Source organism: Parambassis ranga, chromosome 2 (genome assembly GCF_900634625.1).
Source record: "Parambassis ranga chromosome 2, fParRan2.1, whole genome shotgun sequence".
Taxonomy (NCBI): Eukaryota; Metazoa; Chordata; class Actinopteri; family Ambassidae; genus Parambassis; species Parambassis ranga.
The window spans coordinates 39,086,758-39,104,648 of record NC_041023.1 but is presented as its reverse complement, the minus strand read 5'-3'; the positions used below and the strand labels follow the sequence as shown (position 1 = coordinate 39,104,648).

Genomic DNA, 17,891 nt, shown 5'->3' with positions numbered 1-17,891 from the left:
GGATAGTAGGTTACATTGTGCTTAGCTGGCAACCAACACACAGGAACCGGACACCAAGAGGCACGTGGCAGGATTCCGTTTGTCAGTTTGACGCATCTGGGGGCCCATTTGGAGAAGAGTTCTTCACAGTGTGGCAATATGACCCCAACAAGGAAGATTCAGTTATTCTAATGTGAACTGAGCCAGGGGAAGGATGGGAGATAGCGTAGATATGACACGATAAGCTGATTCACTCATTTCACTTTGATTAAATATTTTTTAAGACATAATTTTTTTTCAGAGGAGTGAGTGGTTTTGTGTCATACAGTGTGTACAGTACATGTATCGTATCGGCTGTCCGAAACATTAGATGGCACATTGCTGCCTGTAAGTGTGGGTGCCACCACATGTGACCACCGCGGTGCTGCATTCAGCTTCCATAGGAAAAATTCTGCATGTAAATCCACTGTTATATTTAAGAAAAGTTATTAAATGTATGTATGCATTAAAATGCCAACATTAAAAACAACAAACCTCAAAATCTGCAAAACATTTTTTAATTTAGTCTTTGAGAATTTCAGTCATGGATACAGCCTGAAAACATGGCTCAGTGCTCCAGCAATTATGCTAAAATTTACACTTAAACAACACCAACAATACCTGCAACAACTTTAAAGTCACCAAAAAGAAAAGAAACACACAATAAAAATGAATAAAACATTAAAAAAAATTAAAACATAATGTGGCTAAAATCTACAGCACTGCAGCGGTTGTTACAGAACACTAACATGCCTCAGACTGTTAGTTCTTCCATGTGTAGCTGAAGTTGTTCATGTTGAGGTGTGTCAGAGCCGTCTTACCCAGGCTGGAGGGTTGCTGCAGCTGCTGGATGGAGGCAGGATGGACACCGCAGCCAGAGAGATCCACAGAGCCACCGGCAACCTGGATGAGTACACATTACTATCAGTGCATGCAGTCTACTCAATTACATTGTAAGCTAATGTACTGTAGAGGCTTAAACAGAACCTTTCTAGACTATAAATACATATCTTGATAGCCCCTACTATTGTAAATGGTATACAGTAAAACCCTAGTGATCGACTCACCTGTGTGAACGTCTCTTTTCATAAAACTGCTCCTACAATCATCTTCATATATTCATCCACAAAGTCAAACATAATCAGCTCCTTCAGTCTTGAATTTAAAGACGTCGCCATGACATAAATATGCAATCTTTGCTCCACAATAAATGATAATCTGACGATGTTTAAGTTCATATTTATGCAGAAATGTAGACGAGGAAATATGTGTATCACATCATAATGCTAACTGTGAAACCCAGGGTTATCTTTGAAAGCTTTTCAGTGTCAATAAAGCTTTAAATTCTCATAATCATAGCTGCCTGTTTCATTCTTCCATGAGAAGTGTGTACCTGTTGCTTGTTGGCATGTATGTTCATGACAGCAGTCGGTGTGTGTGTGTAAAGAGAGGCTGAGAAGTTTCCTTTCTGTGCAGGCCGGAGAAGGTTGGTGATGGTGTGAAAAGAGGAGGGGAGTATCGGTCCTACAAGGAAGAAAACAATATATAAATATAGTTAGATATTGAGGTTATAATAGAGTAATTTGTTCATGTAATCAGCCACACTGCCACCAGGGGGTGACATCATGCTCCAGTTTCAGACACAGATCCTGCAGACAGTACCTGTGATTTCCAGACTGCTGATGTTCTTGTAGGTTGAACCGACCTGGCTCTTCACATTCACGCTACGGGCCTGAAAACACACACAGACACACACACACTCAGAGAGAGCCAGATAGGGAAGGTTTAAGTAGTGCACTCAGTGAAATTCTGACCAAGCAGCGTACCTTTAGCGTGTGCATTGTAGCTCCTTTAAAAGAAACGGGAGCAAGCAGAGTTGGAGGCAACCCGGCCTGGGATCCGGCAGCAGCCACCACACTTTTACAGTTGATGAGGAAGTTGATGAGTGTGAACGTGTGTGTTCCTGCCACACACACCACAGACTCCGGCTTGTGGTCCAAAGACACGGCGTGAGCCTCCTTGCGGCTTGACAGCTGGTCAAGGAGCTTTATGCTGCTTGCATGGATTGACACACTGCTGTCCTCATAAGGCGAGAGTACACAAAGGATACAGTTGTATAGTGATGCCGTCCGGTTTCTTGATTTTGTCCTGGACCCCCATCTCCTCCAGCCAGGAGAAGCTGCCGTCTTCATCTTCATTGTATCCGTCAGAGTTTTCTCCAACATCTGTCAGACAGCCTGAACCCTCCTTCACTTCACAGCACCTACATTTATACCCATCAGCACAACATTATCAAACAGCTGCTATATCTTCATCTTCAATCTTTGAACAATCTTTAGCAACTCTATGTACTCTATAGTCTGGTTTATTCAGCTGGCCATAAATTCATTATTCTCTCACATGAGCTTATAGTCATAATATTCATAGTTCACTGCCTTAATCAGAATAAAGCCGCAATATGGTGCGAATGTAAACATAATTACTTACACTTCAGCTTTTTCCACCTCTTCCTCTCCATGGTGCTCCCTGCTCTTCTTCCTCTCCTCCACTAGAGGGAGACTGAATTCTATACCTAAAGGCAGAGGATCACAGTCAGGGATATTGTCACACTTTAGCAACACGAAAGACAAAAACAAATGTCACCTTCAGACTTCATTGCCTCTCTGAGACCCCTCGTGGTTGGAGAAATAAAAGCGGTAATGCTGTCATGTCCCCCGACACCTGCTGCCCTGAACAGCACTGTAAACTGACACACAACATCATGGACGGATGATGAGAAAGAAGATTAACTGTGGCATTATTTTATCACACAAACACCTACTTGATAGGAGCAGAGATAGAAGTATGGACACAGCCTGGACTTTAGTAGACTGTAGAGGGATGACAGACTGATAGACCTGAGGGCAGAGACATGACAGTTGCACATAACAATGATTGTATAAAGCAGCTTCGTGTGAGATTTAAAACCTCACCAGTCCCTCATGAGACTTTGCTGCAGTGCTGCATCCTGAGCCCACGGGGTGCTCTTCCCGGTGAAGTTCCTCTCAGCGTTGATCCTGGGGAACAGAGACAACCAGGGCAGGGCGGGATGTTGCCAATACACCAGACTCTGCTGGAAGGCACAGCGAAGCTCTGAGCAGGACTTGGGATCCTGCAGGGAGAAACATAAGAGTGAGGATTTCTATGCTTTCACAAAGGCAGGAATTCACATCCAGTGTTTACCTGTAGACTGTGTGGCAGGCTGTTAAACTGAGCTCTACAGTGCTGGCTGAGCCCCAGAGCTTCCTCCTGGGCTTTGGGCTGCTCTGCCCATGACAGGGACACAGGGGAGGTGAAGAGGACACGAGTCTTCAGGCTCCAGTCGACTGGATACTCCACACAGACAGGAGGAGCGATGGAGGTACGGTCAATGGGGGCCTGGGGGCTCTTGGGACAGATTGGAGAACATATGGTTAATATTTTGCACTGCACTTTCATCATATGTAAGCAATAGACAAACAAATCCAACCTTCACCACAGGACTCAATTCTTCCTCTTCTTTTTTGAATGGCGAGTCAGCCTCAGAGAAAGTGAGACACTTCTGTTAAAAAAGAGGAAAAGGGGTCAAGGAACACTATTTATCTATAAACCTGATCCTCTCATAAGTCATAACCTACCTTGCTTGTAAATATTTCCTGTTTTTCTGCCTCATTCAGCCTAGCACTTAAAGACAAATCTACTCGGCACTCTTTCTTCGCTGATTTCCCCTCATATTCCTCCTTATCAGTTAGCTTATAGCTGTCTGCAGATCCGTTGTCATTGTAAATAACAAGTTTCTTTCGAGGGCTGTAAGTATTCTCAATGTTTGCGAACGGATTTTTGCGTTTTTTTCCACCACCGGAACTGTTCTGTGTGTTGAAAAGCGGTCCCGGCGAAAAAGGACGAACGCCAGCCGGGGATGAGCTGCTTTGTCCTGGACTGTCAGCGGAACCCTTGCCGCCAGAGCTACGGAATACTCCAGCGTCGCTTTGAGCTCTTTTCCTTCTCATTCTCATAATTTCAGCCGGTCGCTTGAAGCTGGGCGAATACCCAGCCTGTTGAGACATATTTAAAGTGTGTAATTTATCAGAAAATAGGCTAAATTGCTCGAAAAAACACTAAAAAACAACGACGCCGATGCTATGTATTTGTTGCCACTTCCGCACTATACAAAATTGGCGCCCTGCGTCATGACGTGACAGTCACCCTTGTGTTGCGTTTACGTGCTCAGCGAAAATGAGTAATTTTCAAATGATATTGAAAGCAACATTAGGTGTTTCAAAATAAATACACATACACTCGAAATCACATAATCATATTTCTCTAAGGGCAACAACAATAAATCGCAAAAAATAACTAAAAATACGAGTACTACTAGTACTTGAAAAATACCGTAGCATCTGCGCATTTATGGTAAAAAAATGCATCATAGGTTCTTAAAGAACGACAAAATAAAGACGTTTGCCACGTCACTTTTTTCTTTATTTGTACCGCAAAGAATGTCTATAATTTTTTTAAGACTATGTGTTATTAAATCATGTAAAAAAAATGTAAATACCGTAAATATAAATATTAAATTTGTTGCCCGCCATTGACCTCTGTCATGATGATTAATGAAAGATTATGGAAATTATGTGTTTGTTTGTCATTACTTCAAATAATCAGCCAAGCATCAAATGATGGCTGCTGTTAAGAAATCAATTTCTGCTTCTGTTGCTAATGCAGGTATGAAGAAATGTTTTTTTTTGTTTGTTTTTTTAATCTCAAATAGTCATCTTGGCCTAAAACATGATACTACCACCACCATGTTTCACATAGGTAAGAAAGGTAATCAGACCACCAACAACAAGCCGTTTTCTTCACAAGAAAATTTATATAAATCAAAACCAAATGCGCACTACCAGCAATGTCCAAACAAAGCTCGTGTGAGTGTGTATGTGTGTGTGTGTGAGGGAAGGAGGTGGGTGTGGGGGATGAAAACACAATCAAATATGGTGTCTTTACAGTTATAGCTACACTATATACAGTAGAAATCAACAATGGATATCATGGCACACACAAACACATCAAATGCTACCAAACAAAGGTATTTAGGGAAATAAATTAAATGCTTCAACATAAGTCTATGAACCAGTGGTTTCTCATTGTTGGGAGGAAATGAGTCAAAATTCAACAAGTGTGGAGGAGGACAGAGAAAAACATTTTACGAGAAAACCGCTGATGGAGAACAGTGACTCAATTTGATTCCAAAACCAATATTCTGTTAAAAGACATAAATAAGACCTCTGACTTGGCTGTTACTCAACATTTTTCTAGTAATAAAATATGTATTTTTAAATTTACTTCGAGAGAAAAGTATGATGGAGAGACAAATACACTGTAAAAAGAGTTTGTTTCTAGTGTGATAGCTGTGGTTGCCCAAATAATTGTTTTTTTTTAAACATCCTGTAAATTAAAGTTTAAAATTGTGAGAATTAACATCAACATGTAAATCAAAAATTAGTATATTGTTCAATCTAGAGATTGATTTGCTGTCAGTGTTTTTTTTAAAAAAAATTATTATTAAAGTACAAATTTTAATCCATTTTAACTCAAATTCAAGTACTCAGAAACACAATAGAAATGTATTTTTTGTTTTAAAGTGCAATATTCACTATTAGTCCTGTGAAATATTTGAAATATTTTTACTGAATTATTAGGGCAACAACTGCTTTTCTCATGTAAAAACAAACGAATGAATGACTGATGGATGGAAAATTGATTGTTGACAAATTATCTCTTCACAATGAGCATAAAGTCTTTTTATTAAACAAAGGAAGCTGGGGTCAGTCCAGTGCCGCTGCATGCACTTTGTCAGTGTATAAACCAAACTGTGTGTCTTTTTACGTCTCTGGATTCCATCCAACTTTGTCAGTTTCAAACTGGGTGTGCTTATCTGGCTCCTCATAGAGCAGGGATTTACAGCATAGGGTGAAGTTTTGCCAAAAAAAAATACAAATTAGCAGCAGAAAATGCAGATAAATATCAATATTGCTGCTACTAAATGTGTTTACTTTCAACTTAGGAATATACATTTAGGGTGTAAAGGTGCAGCCACACTTTTAACCCTTTGGCTACAGTGAACATGATGCAGGTGTGAGGCAAAACAAGATTGTCTTGTATCAATTCTGGACGTACAAGCATAGAGGGATGATAAGAGTGCTTTAAATAAACAGGTAAATCTCAAGTGTGTGTTCAGTCATCTCACTAAAATATCATATGTGGATTCATCCGCCGCTGAAAATAGTCCCTAACTCTTTCCTGGCAGCTTTTCTAGATGTCAGATGTGTTGTTGGAGGCAGCACTCATCACCATGGCAACAATTTGAACTGAAATAAATTTAGAATAACTTGGTGTTTTTAGTTAAAGGATTTGTTGACAATAACAAACATTTAGAAAAAAAGTCATTTAATGATCATAAATAATGTCAGTTTAGTCCACACAAGCCAGTGTTTACCATGCAGAGCTCTCAGTAAGGTCTCCACACGGCCTCGGCAGATGCCATGTTTGTTGGAGAACTACTGTGGCTGGACTCCACCTCCACCCCAACCCCTTCATTCTGACTGGGTAAAGAGGGGTGCAGGAGGGAGGAGCCCGTGGAGGCATTAGTGCATGGCGGCAGGATCCTCGGTGGTGAGCGTGAGTCACTGCTGCTTCCTCCCCCAGCCATCATGGAAAACTGGTATGATCCGGCGGCGGTGGAGTAGTAGAGGTGATACGGCGAGGAGGTGGACTGAAAGGGCCCATTCTGAGCTTGGTGCGGGGTGTTCGCTGAGTAGGGCGGAGGCAGGTACGTGTGGTACCGCCCTGTAGGTGTGGTTGCCATAGCTGTCGCCATGGTGATGCCAAGGGCGCTGTTGGAGACAGGGTTGTGGGAGGGGGTGTAGGTGAAGGCAGCAGCTGTCGGAGGGTAGTGCACGCGGGGGTCGGAGAAACGGGAGTCGGGCAAGGATGGGAGGGAGGTGAAAGGTCGTTCTAAGGTCATCCTAGGGTCACTGAAGGCTGTGAGGTCAGGACCTGAGAGACAACAACAGACGTCAGTACATACTCACTTTGTTTTGTAATCTGTGTGTTCATGCACCAGGGGGGTCACCTGTGAGTCTTGAGGAGAGGTCTCCAAGTGAGGAGCGACTGGGCGAGAGGGGATTGGCCGAGTGGACTGTGGGTGTGGTTATCTGGCCAAGGTAGGGATATGATTGGTCGTAAGACCAAGATGGAGATGACTGCACCTGTCTGGAGTCTAAAAAAGAGACAGAGGGGTTAGTTTGTGGTACCAATGCCATAAATGGACACATGCTAAGCTATATGCTACTTGGACCATTGCCATCACTTATTAGCTGCAATCAGAATCTGAGAATCAGAGCTGAAAGACAATGATTTAGAGAGGCAGCTCTCTACTTCCTGCTTTCCAATCCCTCAAAAAATGAAAATAGCACCACAGGAAACCGTTAATTCGGCATTCAAGAGCACACTTTCTTGTTCTTTCTCTTCCTCCTTTCTTTACTTTCCTCTCGACGCGCTCTCTACCGCTCATTGCCGCCCTGAGATTTCATTTCTCCTTTAATATTTGTCTTCCTATTTTTCACTTCTGTAATTTCCCTCACTGTGAGTAATAAATACTGTACACACACCTACACAGCTGGCAAATGTGTGCAGTCAAACAGGCAGACACACACTTCCTTTGCTTAAAAAGCCTTCATTGACATCACTTGTGTACTCACACGCACACACACACATATATATATATATATATATATATATGTATAACAAATATATGGTATAGACAAAAGCACGTGGTCATGCATCTACAACTGTGTTTGCTGGCATTTTTAAAGTCTGAGGAAGGGGATGATCATGTCTTTGTGCTTTTATTTTGAAACAGGAAGCCAACAAAAACACACACATATCATTAAAATAGTTATAATATGCTCTAAAGTTGCAAAATTTGGTCATATAGTGTATTTTTTGCCAGATTTTGCATGCATCAACATGTTGCATGAATTTATGAAATTATCAAAATGTAATGGAAAGTAAATACAAACTTATTTCACTTTTAAATGTTTTTTCTCACAGTAGCACTTCCTGCCAGCTGACTCTCATTTCCTCCTTGCTTGCTTGCTTCCTCACACACACACGCGTGTAAGAAGAAGCGCTACACTTGTGTGCATAAACAATTGGCGTCACTTCCAAGGATGGCAAAAGAGGAAGGAGGTCTTTTTTGGTGCTGCGTAGTATCCACGGCAACTCCAGTGCACACTATAGCAGGTATTCACAGACCGCAATGGATCTCCCAAAAAAAAACCACAATGAGGAACAGTGATGCAAGCTGAGCATAAGACTGAACCCCCCCCCCCCCAACACACACACATGCGTCATTATTGCGTTTTAGCTTTAAGCTAAAAGTAGCTCACCCATTTTCAAAGACTTAGTAAAGGCAAAAATCTTTTCTTCATGTAAATAAGCTAATTCCTCAAAATCATCAGCTCATGGCCACACACTGACTGGTGTCATGTAGATTCTAAGTAATAAAACAGTACAGTAAAAATATTTAATTGTGATAAAATACATTCATGTCAGTGGATAACAATTTTTTTCACAAATCCAATCAGTGTGTTATTCACTCTGGTGATCCGGCGCTTGACTTCCTGCCTGCTTGGTCCAGTTATTGCAAACTTGCACAACAGAGTGCCAAAGCAGAGTGGGGGAGCACAGCGTAACTGAGGTGGTAGATGGGACCTACAATCGCACCCTGCGGGACACCTTCTAATTATGTGCAGTAGAAGAAAAGTCAAAGCCAAACACGACCATCTGCTATTATGAAAAATTCACATGTTTCATCACACCAGGACCCCAGAGTGAGGTGGATCTCAAACTTTTTATAGCCATGCTACACAAAAAAGTGACAATATTACAAATATCGTGTCAGCGACCATGCTCCTTGGAACCAAAGACAACCTCTTGAGGGTTGAGAACAAAAAAGTCCCCAAAATGACCTCTAAAGGGCTTAAAAGCTGTAAGCTTCACATAATTTGAGGGCCTGTCCATGTTAGCTTCACTCACTTTTATTTAGATATTAGAAGGACTCTCTTACCAGGAGTGATCTGAGTGTGTGCAGGGCTGGAGAATGTGGCAGAGTTAATCACCGCAGATGGGCGGCTGTTGGCTGAGGCTGGATGGTGATGATGGTGATGGTGGTGGTGATGAGGAGGAGTCACCCTCATAGAACCTCTTCTCAGCTGTTCCAGCTCAGTTAGCCTCTCAGAGAAAGCAAGAGAGCCGGGTTTGACCTCATCCATTTTCTGACGGTGACCTGAAAGATGGAGAGACAGAAACAATGGTGTGAAGATATGCAGATATGATTTGTCTTGATAATCTGATTACAGATTATGTTAGCACCTGATTAGGCATTAGTTGTCTCCCCAAATGTGTGTGCAGTGGTCTGTCACAATGTCTGTGGGGTTGGCTGCACTTCAAAGCCTTGAGACTGAGCTCCAGTTACAGGCACTTCCTCCCAGTGGGGGAAGTGTGTGTGTGTGTATGTGTATTTATACTGTGTGTGTGGGCGACTTATAGACGAGTGATGGTTATTCACAGCTGAGAGGAGCTGCAGGAGTCTTCCTGTCTTTCTGTCACCTCTCATCTCAGCCCAGTGCTGCTAAGTTGCCTTCCATTCAGGATAATGTTATCATATGTGTTAGCTTTTACCAGCAGAGGCAAACATGGGTGCCTGCCAGTAGAAATCCCCATGTTTCATCACACTGGGACAGAGAGGAACTCGGTGTTGCATCAGGTTTCTTACTGACTCATTCAATGGAGGTTTCTATTCTATAAATTAAACATTGTGCACATTTAATATTGGAAGTAAAGTGAAAATATCTTCACTTTAAAATAAAGCAGAGATAGTCAGCAAAAGTGAAGCCAAAATGTTGGTAAAAGACGCCATCTTGAAAGCAGAATCTGCATCTTCACTGTTATGCTCAAGCACCCACCCAATTCTGGGTCGAGCCTGCAGCTTACTACAGAATAAGAAAAGAACATGTTTACAGCCTGGTACAAAAAATCGCTGTGGTCTCAGATGATAGGTTCTCTTCTAGTGTCAATTGTACGGGGGGTGAATTTTTTTACAATTCACTCGTTTCAATTGTATTCGGACTTAAAATTACGCCTACTTATGGGCGTTGCCGCTTGAGTGACAGACAGTTGACGTATCACAGCGTGAGTTTCCTGCTTCCACGATCGCCCACCCCCCTAAACCCCGCTCGTGCTCCCCCTCTTTGTCCATATTCGGAGTTTTAGTTGACGTGACGCTGCCAACATGGCGGCGGTCATCAACGTCCCGGAACCTCCCACTGAAACTCAAAGCGGCTCTTCAGAAACAAACGGGTGACATCACGGAAGCTCTGTCCATAGTTTTTACTGTCAATGACTGAGACCCATCACTGAACCCTGTAGGACGCCATGTTAGTATGTGCTAAGGTTTGTGTGTCTGTCACTCACGCCTCGGCTCTCTGGGGCCGTCCACTGTGATTTTAATGGCTCTCTGGTACGTTGCCACCTGTGGAGGGTTGGTGAAGACAGTGATGGTCAGTGTGAAGCTCTTCCCTTGAACGAAGAAAGGGGAAAAAACAACAACAAACAATTGTAGTTATTTGTATAGTTATTACTTCCTAAAATAGTATATATATGCACAGGTTTGTATTGTCTGATATCACACACACATGTATGTTATGTGTATATTATAGATGAATATGAACAAACAGATTGTGGTGCGGTTAGTTTACAATAACAGGTTTGGCTGCTGGGATGAGACAGGAAGACGGAGAGAACAGCTGAAGTCTTTGTGTCTGGTGTGTCTATCAGCCAGCTGCTACACACACACACGCTCTAACACACAAGATTAAATCGCAAGGCGGGTGTTTTCCGGCACTTTCTCTCTAATCACTTCTGTCTTAAGATTTCACAGATAAGGTGAGATCTTCGTGTAGTGTATGTATGTGTGTGTGTGTGTGTGTGTGCGGGCAAGTTTGCGCCATGTTCGACTTGCTGGGTCATCTAGTTTTGTCTCACAATCAGCTGATCATTCTCTTATTTACATTGTCTTTGACAAAGCATGTGTGTGTGTTCCTGGAATAACAAGCTTTTGTGTGTGAATGTGAAAAATTACATTCCGTTCAAAAGAGGAACTAATGGAGGGACTAGAAACAGACACACATGCACCCTGTGCAGCCATAGCACTGACATAAACACACAAAAGCTGATTGCATCATCTGCTCATATGTGTGTGTACGTTATCTATAAACATAATTCAGCAAGACGTTAGCCTGAATCTGAAAAATCTGTGTGTGTGTTGTAACTCTGCACATCCGCAAAACAAGGAACACACTCACATGCAGGAACAAAAACAGCAAAACCACCAGTCAAACCACTAAACCACCATCAGTGTCTGATGCTAAGCTAACCACTTCCCACACAGGCGGTTATGACGGTTAAGGAGTACTCGACGTGTAGGACGATTAGGCTTGTTAGCATACAATACATCATTTCCTCGAGGAATCAGCATGACTTATTGTGCTGTTCAATTTGCATGAAACAACATGAATGCTGTAAAGGATCATTTATAAACATATAAAATACTGACAGCTCTTGTTGTGTTTCCTTAAATATTGTGTGTGTGTGTGTGCACAGGACAGGTGTTTTAAATAGATAAGTTGAAGCATTTGCCTGAGTTAGAGTAACTGTGGTAGAGTCTGTTACAAAAAGAGAGAGAGGGGAAGCAGAGTGACATAGATGCTGAATGGTGTGTTAGGAGGAAGTTGTGTGAATACTGTTTTTATTCATGCGTACTTCCCCTAAAGTCCATGCCGAGTTGTGTGCTTGTGCAAAATAAGCCTATTAAATATCAACCAGTGTTTGGTATTTTAAAGGTGATCCTGCTTTCACCTATTGCACTTTATGTTGTGCACCCTTTAATTATCAATAAAATCTGTTATATTTGTGTGTGAGTTTGTGTGTCTGTGTACCTCTTCCACTGCGACCGACAAAGCGCAGGTCGTTGAATCTGGCCACTTGGTTCTTGATGGCAGCGGTGGCATTGCGCAGCTCGGCCGAGTAATTCTCATCGTTTCCAGCCATCACGGTTACCAAGGTGCCGTCAGGGATGTCGCCAAGGGCAACCACCTGAAAGAAAACAAGATGATAGAGCGTTTACATGTTTTGGCATATGTATTTGTTTTTTAGCACACATCATTTATCTAAGTGTTTTTTGGGGTAGTGTTAACGCTTCAGGCTAGCCAGTCGAATGTTGCTAGGTCAGTACATAGCTTGGTTCTCTGACAAAGATCACATCTGTATTGTACTTGGTCATATATTCGGAAAACTGCTCACAAAACAACATGGCTGCCCACCTAAACTGCTAAAGATCATAAGGACAAACCATAGGGCAGCTGGGAAATTATGTTTAAGACGGACTAGACAATAATAATGTAGAACCGTGTGGTTATAATGACTTATATTTGCTGTATATTATCCTATCTGTGAAACATGGCAGTAGCGATAGCATGGTTTAGTCCTGTTCTGCTGCATTTGGGCCAAGATGGCTGATAATATGTTTGTCTAATTTGTCTTGTTGTACACTTTAGCTGATGTTCTAAGCACAAAGCAGAGTGATACCACATATTTTATAGGCAGTTCTTATTGACAAAGGAAAGACTGTCTAAGTTCTCCAATTTCATGGAAAACATGCAAATAAAATACGAGGTAAATGATTTCCCTCGTTAAAAAAAAATTCCTCGGACACAAAGGTGAAATGGAACTCTCGCTGCTCTAGAGAGCAAATTCTCTTCTACCATAACTATGCAAATAAAGAGGCAGAGAGGCTGATTTTCATATTAACGCTAATCACACCAAACCATCAGTGTGCAAATGACATGGGCAGATACTGTACTATGGACGGTTTCTCTTTTAACCCTACGCTCACCAAGCGACCAACCGCAGCCCTTGAATGACACCAGAACGACACTTCCCCTGTGATTGAACAAAAGCTCTTAGCTACTGTTTAGCATCTAAACAAAATTAGGAATGATATGTGTTTAAACGGCTGCTTAAGTGTGCATACCGACAGCTAATAATTGTGCATCTCAATAGTCATCCATTAGCAGTGAGAAGCAGTGACATCCGCTCATGAAGCTTCATAATGATGCATAATGCACAGAAAAACTCACTCTCTCACACACACACACACACACACACACAAACACTAATGCATAAAACTCAATAAATCAATCTTGTGTATGTTTCTGCAGCTAAAAGCCGCTTTTCCACAAATGCATTTTGTCTCAAAGTGCAGAAAAGCTGTCCACACACACACCAACACACACACACCATTACATAAGGGAATACACTTCAATGAAAAATGTGTAAGTAAGCTGGAGATGGACATATCAAATGGTCCTGTAAGGAATTATGTTGGCTTTATTTTTATATAAAATATATATTTAATTTATCATATAAAAATTGCATTAATCCAGGGCACTAAACTAGATAAATAATAATAATTAAAAAAAAAGATTAAACAAGGAATAATGATGTATGAAATGCCAACACACACACACACACATACACACACCTTAAAAGCGATGGGCAGGGTCTTGTTACACCTCCAGTGAGTGGGCAGCACAGAGCAGAGGAAGTTAGGACTGTCTGTCTTCACCAGTTCTCCTGGATGATCTGAGATCACCTAAAAAAAATTTGTATATTTTTTAAGTTATTATTGTAAATGTAAGGCTCTACATAGAAATAAAGAATCTTACCTCCACCATGTTGCGGTCAGCCACACGCAGTTTGCCCACCAATGATGCCCCAACACCGCCGCCACCGGCCTCCTGGGCTCCAAGAGGCAGGGCCTCGGCCATCTTTCCACCCGAGCCGAGGGTGGTGGACGGGGGAGTGTACCTCCGGCCTGGGGCTGGGTCTGGGAAAAAAAAGGGGGATGATATTTTTCCAACTTCTGACAAAACATAACCTTAGAAACTGTTTTTAAAAAAATATTTAAAGTGGAAATTCATGAATCTTTAAAATGGCTTCATTTCTTAAAACAGAAAAAAAGTATTCACACTGCAAGAAAACCAGGAGGACAGGGTGTGTTCTGACATGACTCAAGGATGAGTAACCCCCATACATACACACACACACATTGATCTGAATACCAGGAGTGTGTAGTAATGAAACTTTAGGCAGCTGAATCACACAGAATAACAGGCAACTATTCACTTCTGTTCAACACAAGTCATGTAACACAAAAAAGTCTTGTTTTAAATGTGTGTGACATCACTGCTGCTGTCTTTGTTGTGTGTTAATACAACTGACAACCACACATTTAAATACAAACTATAAAGGGCACCACAGATATGTGATACATGACTGTAGTTTCTATTTATTTAATAAAAATATGAGTCACTAATTTAAAATAATAAAGTTCATGAATGGGCTGAATTATACGCAACCACAGCTAAGCAGCAGGATCGGTCCTCAAACGCATCACTTTCAGAGTCTAGGCTGCATATAGTAGATATATTCATAGATAGAAATACTAAATAAAAGCACCTGTAGTAGAAATGTGGAGAAGCGCCGTGCGTAAAAAGTTGAAATGCGTAAAAAGAAGTTGTGCCGTACCGTATTTTGCGTCCCACAGAAACACCATTTGTACGCCACAGTGCGCCCAAACAGTCTCAAGTCAACTCCCGCGATCACTGCACTGTAAACCAGCGGATTGTCTGTCCCGCCAGTCTCTGCGCGTAAAAACACACCCACAACAAAAACAAGCTCCAAAGCAGATCTCCGACGCCTCTCGGATGGTCAGAAAGCACTCTTTGAATGTGTCTCCACGCACATAAAGTGCTAAAACTGCGCAAAAGAGCGTACGACTAAGCGCGCTCTCTGTTCCTCCAAGCTGCGTCTCCCTTACTTCTCCTCTGGATGAATGGCCATCGCGGCTGACATCGCCAGGCTTTTACCGGCAGAGCTTCGGATTTGCATCTCATATGCGCTCACAGCCAATAGGGGAGCTCACCGCCGCGTGTCGTTTCGCCAATCAGCGTTACGTCCGTCCACGAGGAGACGGGGATTTGTGGAGAAATAGGAGGGGGGGGTGAGGAGGCTGCAGCTCTCCGAATGATAAAATAAAGCGTTATTAAGCAAGAAGGTGTGTTATACCCCACATAATGCACATAAAACAGAAGAAGACATATTTAAATATGTGGGGAAAAGCTATCAGCTATCCATGCAGAAAAGTGTTTTTCTAAAAGCCTGACTACTTGTAATCTATCAATGAAGACGCTCTCAGGCAACAGGGGGCAGTGCGCACATGGCACCTGATTCCTGTAAGCCGGACCGAGACGCAAGACGCGCTGAAAACACATATAAAAATGGTATTATTCATTTTATTAAAACCAAATATATTGACTTAGAGACCTCCTTCTAATTTACAGTCTTTAGTTTGCCTCTAAATAAATGCATGTTTTAATCACTACTTTGCCTACACAGTCACCAAATAACAACCTCTGGGAACTGAATATTTATATATAAGTGCAGACTTATTATGTTCCAATTAATTCATTCTTGATCCAATATATAATATATAATGAATATGTAGGCTACGTTTACATAAGTGTGACCGGGACATCAGGTTGAATGTGACAGAATAATTATACAGGATATTTTGTTGCCTATTAAATGAACCATAGCTGTGTGACCACTTAATCAGAACTGGATGGCTTCACCGTGGTGACATCACATATGGTGGGTGGGGCAAACTGACCCTGCAACCTCCCTGAGATGATGAAACGGGCATCTGCATTGAAAACATACAAATGGCATATTTCTGTGAATGAGTGGTTGGATCCTAGCCTCTTCTGTGTGTCATCAACTACTAACATGATCATGGACAAACTGCACATCTACCTTAATACACTCAGTAAACCTGACACAACCATACTTAACATAATGTCCTAAAACCATCCATAACAAATGCAGATTCTTCTATGATAGAATGTAACTGTGATGGTTATTAAAGGAGAGACAGGGATGGATGTTGCAACAGATAGATAGATAGATAGATAGATAGATAGATAGATAGATAGATAGATAGATAGATAGATAGATAGATAGATAGATAGATAGATAGATAGATAGATAGATAGATAGATAGATAAAAATGTGTCATCAATTGGGCTTATACAAAACACGACATCAAAAAATAAAAACTCTGTAACTGTAACTCTGTATGTAAACGCTCGCCTCTGCCTCAGTCTGAGATGGATGGGACATCTGCAGGATTTTCTTTTACCTTTTCATAAGAACAAATAATATTTCTAATCCTCCTCCTATGTAACAAACTGCAAAAGTATTTTTGTCATTAAATGTGACACTGAGCATTTCTTTCTCAGATAACCACACTCATAAATAATTCAAACAATGAAGGATGTTTTGAAACTATATATCCGTGAAAAGTTTAGGCTTTATGCCAAGTATACACTGTAAAAAAAATTCTAATGTTTTTAAAGAAAAACCTGGTAGCTGTGATTCTGTGGAAAAAAAAACGATTTTAGTTCAAATTTGTGGGGAAAAAATCTGATTAAAATGTTATGTTATGAACTAAATTAGAAAAAAAAAATTAAACTGAAACTGAAAAATATATATTTGCATTCATAAAATAAATTACAGTATTAAAATGTGACTTAGTAAACAACCTTTCAGGTAAAACTTGAGGAAAACTGTGATGCATTTCAGTAAAATGACACTTTTTAAACAATGTTTAAGTATAATGGACAAAAAAATAGCAAAATAATTTTGTTCATATTTTTCACTAAACTAAAATTTACAATTCTAAAAAAATATTGTTTTAATACAGTAATTTCTTACATTTACACTTAAATTTAATTTTTTTTACAGTTATAAAATTGTAAATTTTACAACATTTCTGCTGTAAAATTGACAGCATATTAAAGTTATGCTTACTGTAATTTTGATACAAATAATAATTAGCTGTTTCAGTGTTTTTCTTTCACACACTCGCACACACACTCTGAAAATCACTTTCTAAACTAAATAATAATCAAAGCAGGGATGACGGAGGAAGAGGAGTTGGATTTCAACCAGCCAGCACTTCCCACTGACTGCCTGGTAATATGAGCTGCTTACTGTCCATAATCAATGCCCAGCCACAATCGCTTTATCAATCGCCTATCATTTATTGATGCCAGCACTGCTTCACATCACCGATCAGACCGTACTTCAGCAGATGTGGCGTTATATAAAAACATAAACAACATGTTACAAAGCTCAATAAGAGTTAGATTTTTACCAAAGAGTCCGCTGCCTGTCCGTCCTTTCCTCATCAGGTACATAGCCCAGGACAGGGGGCCTGAGCCAGAGAAAGCCCCAGGGTTCATGCTTCAGTCCTGGGTGCAAAAGCAGCCAAGGTCCCCCCACACATGGAAGGAATGGAAGAAGGAAACAGTGAAATTAGAGCAAAGATAAGGAAACAATCAGCCTTCATGACCTGCTTTTATACCCCTTCCTCACCCCCCCCACCCTCCCTTTATCTCACCCTACATATTAGTAAAAAAAAGTGGGGGAGAGGAGTCAGTCAAGCTGAATTCATTCCCTCCTTTTCTAAAGCATAGCCACAGGGGACACAACTCCACTTTGCCCTCAGGCTCTTTAAAGCTGCTAATTTCATTTAGCTACTCAAATGATTTCCCTCCTCCCTCCCCCCTCCCCCTTCACACCCTTCAAAACTAAAATATAAGTTTGACTTC

At 41.2% G+C, this 17,891-nt stretch overlaps 2 protein-coding genes across 2 annotated transcripts; both read right to left on the bottom strand.

Annotated features, from left to right (window-relative positions):
• Positions 1–520: 520 nt before the first annotated feature.
• Positions 521–4,190, bottom strand: donson (DNA replication fork stabilization factor DONSON). The gene is made up of 12 exons (XM_028399294.1): positions 3,675–4,190; positions 3,527–3,598; positions 3,241–3,444; positions 2,991–3,169; positions 2,840–2,915; positions 2,662–2,764; positions 2,506–2,590; positions 2,129–2,281; positions 1,845–2,043; positions 1,681–1,750; positions 1,412–1,542; positions 521–921 (listed from the first exon to the last, which is right to left on the bottom strand). The coding sequence occupies exons 1-12, from the start codon at positions 4,101–4,103 to the stop codon at positions 781–783; spliced, it is 1,842 nt and encodes a 613-aa protein (XP_028255095.1). The 5' UTR covers positions 4,104–4,190; the 3' UTR covers positions 521–780.
• Positions 4,191–4,936: 746 nt separating this feature from the next.
• On the bottom strand, positions 4,937–15,041 carry runx1 (RUNX family transcription factor 1). The gene is made up of 8 exons (XM_028399588.1): positions 14,746–15,041; positions 13,884–14,044; positions 13,700–13,810; positions 12,096–12,252; positions 10,573–10,677; positions 9,167–9,385; positions 7,169–7,315; positions 4,937–7,092 (listed from the first exon to the last, which is right to left on the bottom strand). The coding sequence occupies exons 1-8, from the start codon at positions 14,771–14,773 to the stop codon at positions 6,545–6,547; spliced, it is 1,476 nt and encodes a 491-aa protein (XP_028255389.1). The 5' UTR covers positions 14,774–15,041; the 3' UTR covers positions 4,937–6,544.
• Positions 15,042–17,891: the final 2,850 nt, after the last annotated feature.